Source organism: Xiphophorus hellerii, chromosome 9, assembly GCF_003331165.1.
Source record: "Xiphophorus hellerii strain 12219 chromosome 9, Xiphophorus_hellerii-4.1, whole genome shotgun sequence".
NCBI classification, from domain to species: domain Eukaryota; kingdom Metazoa; phylum Chordata; class Actinopteri; order Cyprinodontiformes; family Poeciliidae; genus Xiphophorus; species Xiphophorus hellerii.
The window spans coordinates 28,914,878-28,921,781 of record NC_045680.1 but is presented as its reverse complement, the minus strand read 5'-3'; the positions used below and the strand labels follow the sequence as shown (position 1 = coordinate 28,921,781).

Genomic DNA, 6,904 nt, shown 5'->3' with positions numbered 1-6,904 from the left:
CACTTAATGATGTTAGTCTTCACTGTGTTATTTAAATCCTTGGAAATTCTTTTGTAGCCTTCACCTGACTGATGCTTTGGAAGTTCTCTGTGGATCATGGCTTGTGCTGGAAGATGTGGCCATAAAATATCAGGAAAAGCGAACTAGAACAGCTGAAGGTGTGTTCTGACTCCAGTTATGAGTTTGAATGTAATTGATTAAATCTGAACATAGCCACATCTCCAGTTACAGAGGAATGTGTACACTTATGCTATCACATTATCTCAGTTGTTTAATCTTTCACCTGTCCTGAAAGATTTCTGTTTGTTTTTCAAGTGTGTTAAGGTTTTAGGTCACATATAACGTGAAAAAAGTTCTGAAATTATTTGTAATTTTTTACATGACCAAAAACATATAAGAGAATGGCACACACTCACAAGCACACACAGAAAAAGTGTTCTGGAGGAGTCATTTAATATTTCGTAAAATCCGCCGAGCATGACTGGTCTTCACTGCAGCTAAAGCGGCTTCCAGAGTGGAGATCATATGCAGGAGGCTTCTGGGGTCCGTCTGGAGATCCATGCAGCTATGGGTGCTGCCAACATCAGAACTCCTAGTCAGGAGAAGGCGAATGGTCACCATGGGAACGATCTGATGACGAACTGAACGACTCGCCAACTGGCAGGAAACCAAAAGCAGGAGACAAAGACTGATTGATACAATATGAATAAATTCAGTTCACTTATGTTGAACCAATTCATAACAAATATCATCTCAATTACAAAAATAACATCCAACTAACACAGCTGCAGACCTCTGGTTTTGCTTTCTGTCAAACATTTTAATCACTATTTTTTAAAATAAATTCAGTCATTTAAAAAACACTTTTTGTGTTATGTTGTCTTTATGCAATATAACAAGTTTGATATGAAACATTTTAGTGTGTCACAAATCAAAACGTTTTCAGCTGCAAGCTAGTCCTAAAGGCAGCAAGTACAATGGTAAAACAGTGGTATCAAACTGTGTCCCTACAGGGCCAGAGTCCTGCAACTGTGTTTAGTTAAAGCATGTAGTGCAGCTCTATAGAGCTGCTGGTGGAACCAGGTGAACCAGAGAGACATTTAAAAGCTGCAACACCACCGGCCCATGAGGAGTTTGAGAGCGCTGCCTGAGCCTCGGCCTCATATCAGTGAGTCTGTCCCAACTGCTTGTTTATTCCTACATGAGTCTACAGGATAAATATGTGAAATCAATCCAAATAAAAAAAATCATTACTTGTGTTTTTTTTTTTATCCTTTTAAAAGAAGGCATTTCCTTTATAGATGAACAGAAATTAATATTACTCATTGAACAAACGATAAGCAGAAATGTGTTCCCTAAGTGAGGACCACCTTGCCTCCTTCAGCTGGGGGTGTGTGCCACTCTTTACTTTGAGCTCAGATGTTTCAGAGATGGAACAGGAGAGAGCAGCAGACATGACTTTTCTAACCTGGACATCCAGTCTCCATTCCAGGTTGTGGTAGGCTGGCTGGTTGCAGAGCAGCTGGCTCAGGATGCTGCGGATCTGATGTTTGTGTTGCACATACAGCTGGAACATAGAGAGGCCACCTCAGCATACTGAACTGACAGGTACAAATATGATCTTCAGATATATAAAATCTGAATGTTAATGTTTGTATGTCACCTGCAGCAGGCTCTGGTTAAGCTCTTCACCAAATCCCAGAGCCAGCACTGAGTCCATGAAGTCCACTTCAGAGATCTGGACTTACAAAGAGAGACAGGTTGGAAACTGTGGCTCACCGCCTGCTTGTGGTGCCTGGAGCACACAGAGCATGTTGGTACATGTGGCCCAGGGCAGTCAGTGAGGTCAGTAAGATCAAGGTCAGCGTTGGTCTGTGCTCAGCCTCGCCTCGCTCTAAATGCATCAGCTGAACAAATGTGCTCCACCCAGACATAATGCACAGGTTTCACTAGAGCCTTTAAATGGTGTTAATACGCTGATTTCTAAACTGCAGATGGAGGGGAAAAAATGTACTAACAAATAAAGTGATTTTTTTTATGTGCTTTACCTCTTCGTGTGCTTAAAGTGCAATTAAAGCCCAAATCAACTTTTTTAATGATAAACTGTATAAATTGATTCTTAAGAGCGCCATCTTTATGTTTTTATGCAAATTGTTAGAGCTTTGTGTAAACTTTAGGAGAGACAGCACAATTGGTGGACTTTAGTTCTGAATTATCTGACCCAAAACTGTCTCAGTGCTGCCCTCTTTGGATTGAAGGGTGGCTACTGTAGTAGAATTTTCCAGGGATGCATGAATTGCAGTTTTCCGGCTGATTGCCGATTTAAAAAGCCTGGCCTGCCCATTCCAATTTTGGCTGATACCAATTTTTTTTGTGTGAAATGTCACAAAATGTAGTCAGAAAGTGGTGAGTTGGTAAATGTGGGTGGCTATTTTTAACTGCAAACGTTCAGATATGACCTGATGGGCCAGTCTGTCAGTCAAACCTCTGTCACAGAAAAGCAGAAGAGGACAGTGGGTGATTTTTAAACTTTTGCTGAAGTAGATCAGATCTGTGGATAAGATCAGCTTCACATGTAAGTATTGGCCAATCACAATTTCCTAAAATTAAGGAAATCAGTGCTCCCCTACAGTTTTCCTATATGTACTTATCATGTGACGTCACACTTCTGTGAACTTTGTAACCGACAGCCATCTTGGCAGACAGTTGCTAAGACAACAATAAACAAGCTCTTGCCTCATTCATATCTGACTATTAATCAATATAAGTACAGTACAACTATTACTTGATCACAATTTTTGAGAACTCTACCCACATGGGGAGTAATACTAAGGTAAATATCAGTCATATTTACTGTAGTGTAACTAGCAAAGCTATCTTAGCTATGATGTGCTGATTTTGTGCAGGTCAAGGATGGGTGGGAACTTGATCTGTTACGTTAACGTACGTATGTCAAAATGAAAAAAATTTTAAAAAATAAAATTACAAATAAATGCTTAGCTAATGTATCTTTATCTGTGAGCTAAGATGGACATGCAGCCTATGTGTATGTAATTACTCTGCCAGTCACCAGAACCTTGTTCATGTAAAGAGTTTGTATCTCCTTTACAAATCTGTTTAAACATTGATTGTATGAGTCATGGATTTCAGGTGAAGCTCCTCCATGGTATACTGACTCTTCGTGTTCACTGGGTAACTATATTGGAGGCAGAGTCAGAGCATCTCCCACAACTAGCAAACAGACAAACACAAGTACACTGAAGAAGGCGTCATACTGAAGGAAACCAAGAGAACGCACAGTTAACGGCCACCGAGACAAAACTGGGAGCTGGAGCTGGTTTCCAGTTCTAAAGCCCCCTAGAACCACCAATACGTCATACTGCAGTATAAGAGTGAAGCACTGTGTGGGGAAAATATACAACTCTGCAATGTTTATGATAAGGTGCCAAGTAAGCATGAAGACGCTGAAATATTTGTTTCAACGTCAAATATGGCGATGAAACAAATATGGGGTTCTTTTGGTGATGTTCTTTTCATGGAGAAATGTGATTTTTCATTTTTATTCTCCTCCCAGAGAAATGGAGATTGATGCGGATAGCGTCAGGCAGCTGCCACTTGAATGATGATGGTGTGTCCTGCTCACCATGTGCTTAGAGCTCTCTGTCATCAGGAACATCAGGCCTTCCACTCCATGCTGCACCATCCCAACAGGAACACACAGCTTCCCTGCAGGCAGAGAGCTTCTGTCAGCTTTTCCTCCTGGCTGGAGGTGGAACCATCATTAGGTTCTGATCTGAGATCTCAATTCCCACCTTAGTCCTAAACCTAACACCTAACCCAAACACAGCTTTTCCCCTCATGGGGAGCAGGATTTGTTCCCACAACCTCACAATGTAGACAGAAAAAGGTCCCCACAAGGATGTAAAAAAACATGGTACACACATACACACACAGATTTATTCTCTGTTTTTTGTCCCACTTAAAAATGTTTCAGATTGTCAACCAAATGTTACTATGACAGTTTTTTATCCCCAGAGTAAATATAAAAAACTGTTGTTTTTTGTTGTTGTTGTTTTTTCCCATTCATTGAAAAGTTAAGACCAGCTCCAAGCCACCATGGCCCTCTTGGGAAAAGTAATTACCCCCTAAACCTAATAAGCAGCTATTTCACCCTCAGCAGTAACTACTGCCATCAGCAGCCTGGGCTGCTTCCTGCTTGCTCTGCTTTGATGCCGGCCGGTTACATTATCAACCTTCCCAGACTCTCTGGTGCCCTTTAGATTATGTGTTGCTTTGTTTTCTTTTATAAATCTGTCAGTAGCCAAAGGTTTTACTGAAATTATTTACTACATCTACAGATCAGGTAATAATCACGCTTGTAAAACTGAACTCATCTTTCTAAAAGTTCATTCATGATGTACCAATTATTTGTTCCAGAAAATCAGGTTCATTTGGTCATTTTCTTCCTAATGAATGAAATTATCAGTAGAAAACTGATTTTTCTGTTTACTCTGGTTAGCTTTTTAGACAGTACATATGGCAATGCATTTCTATTCTATATAAATATTACTTCCACAATACAATAAAATACCAATATTACAGCTTTGACCCTGTATATCAGCATTAATCATACATGCTTCTGTTATTTTGTATTATGGAATCTGATATTACACAAACACAAAACAATAATCAACAATAGGCATGAAAACAACAAACCTATTTATTATTAACCAAAAGTTCTGCATGCGGGATACAAGCGCTGCTGGTCAGACTAAATACTGGAGCGGAATGGATCTGACAGCAAGCCGTTAACATCAGAAATTTTAGATGAAGGTCGATATAATCCAATATACAATCTTTGACTGATATCGATCAGATAACTGACATCAATATTGGATGAGGACACCCCTAATAAATATTACAACTTGATGGATAATCTAAAATAGATTATTTTTAATACACTGAAAGTGCTGCAGACAAAGATGACAATGCCACAAAAAAGAAAGGGTGGAGTCTTACTGGCTGCCCCCTCATAGATCTTTGGGTTGGTTCCTTTCCTCAAGAAGTCGAGTGCAATGCGACCAAACTCTTCAACCACTGAAAGGGACAAGACAAGGAAATCATGTCATGTTGAATGTTCTTGCACACATTTCTTATCTACTTCTTGCACAAATTGCAAAGTTTGTTCTTATTGCCTCCCATTTTTTGATCTGGTTCATGTTCTATTTTAATCTATACTGTTTTTTTATTCTTCTTTTTATATTCATTTATGGTTTATCCAGTCAGTTTCTGATTCTACGGAAGAGGATTAGGAATTCTTTATTTAAAAAGAATTCTTTTTCTTCAGTGGCCCTAATCCTCTTCCATATGATTCTGATGATGATGATGATGGATATGATGATGCATCATAATTTTTTTCTGCAGAGCATATCTGATTTTATGTTGAATGACAACAAAAATATCTGAATGAATCAAAATAAGATTACAGTACTCATCATAAATCCAGACATATTTGGGGGCGATGTGGTAGGATTTCTATTTGACTAGTATATAATATTCTCCATTATCTTTTAATAATGAAGAACTTAGATAATTTAACAGGTAGTTTAATTACACCAAAAAAATCAATGCTACCCAACCTGAAAACTATTTTAAAAGGAATAGTGTGCCAAAAGTTTCACATTGGTTAAAAAAAAGTTTTGTAGCCATCTCAGTTTTAAAGCAGCGGTCAAAGTCAGTTGCGTTAGGCCGCCTTACCTAATGATTTTGTACATAATCTTTCCAAATATAATTATGTTTATTCCTCCAGTTAAAGTTACAATTATTTTTGGTTGAATAATTTAATAATCTTTTGAGGAATATTAACATAGCATACAGGGCAAATAATTCAAATTTAGATAAATGGGTTTCTTAGGGTAGGCACTTTAATCAAAGTTACTCTTTTCTCTCTACATCCTATTCGTTCTTGTATTTGACGTTGTCTTTAACCATATGGTGTCACTAGCAAGTAATCATGGAAAGCCATTAATTCACATTTACTGAAGTTTAAGAACATGCCTGAAGCTTCAGAAAAACGGTAGTAATCTCTCAGGCTGTTGGTATTTGATTTGCGAGTATCGAGGCTGGATCAGCTGCTGTCTCTGATGTCATGTGACCGTCCACAGCATAAAGCTCAACACCAGACAGGGTGGAGAGCTCAGAAACTATTGATTGGTTTGATGTCCTGTTGGAAAGGACGAGTTACACAGCCTATGAAAATCCACCTCCAATGCTTCTGTAGTTGAAGACCAACAAAAGGAATAGTGTGCTCTGTTCTGTTTGCTCCGAAGCTCAGACCACCATCTCTGGACTTCACCTTCAACACGCAGCAGTGCGCAGCCGCAGACTGTTCTTACCGGAACCATCAGCCTTGGTCAGGAAGCTCAGATGTTCCTTATGATCCTCAGATAAAACCAACAGCATCCTGAAAACCAGCCTTTTAACACAGCAACAACATCTGGAGCTCCGGGAGCCGCCGCAACAGTCTTCTTCTTCTTTTGTAATGACGGTTTCCCAACATCAATTTGGAGGATTTCTGCCACCTACTGATAAGAATATGAATCTGAACAAGCAAGCTCGAAGACCCAACTAAATTATTTTAACTAACCAAGTTTCCATCCAATAAGGATAATCTTATAACATACACCCAATTATTTCTTTCTTCAGATATTCAAAAGGTCTTATGGTGTTTTTTTCTGTCCAGGACTCATTAATTCAGCTCTTTCCTGCAGTTAAACATTATGTTTCACTTTCTGTACAGAATACTCATCTTCCTGGATCATGTTGCATGAAGTCTTGAGTGACTCAGCCGTCCTCTAGTGGAACTGTTAGGTCATAATGACCATTGTTATATTTTCCGATCCAT

General features: G+C 39.0%; 1 protein-coding gene across 1 annotated transcript; it reads right to left on the bottom strand.

Annotated features, from left to right (window-relative positions):
* Positions 1-431: 431 nt before the first annotated feature.
* Positions 432-6,566, bottom strand: commd2 (COMM domain containing 2). The gene is made up of 6 exons (XM_032572566.1): positions 6,396-6,566; positions 5,020-5,097; positions 3,644-3,726; positions 1,664-1,738; positions 1,469-1,567; positions 432-657 (listed from the first exon to the last, which is right to left on the bottom strand). The coding sequence occupies exons 1-6, from the start codon at positions 6,460-6,462 to the stop codon at positions 448-450; spliced, it is 612 nt and encodes a 203-aa protein (XP_032428457.1). The 5' UTR covers positions 6,463-6,566; the 3' UTR covers positions 432-447.
* Between the last annotated feature and the right edge of the window lie 338 nt (positions 6,567-6,904).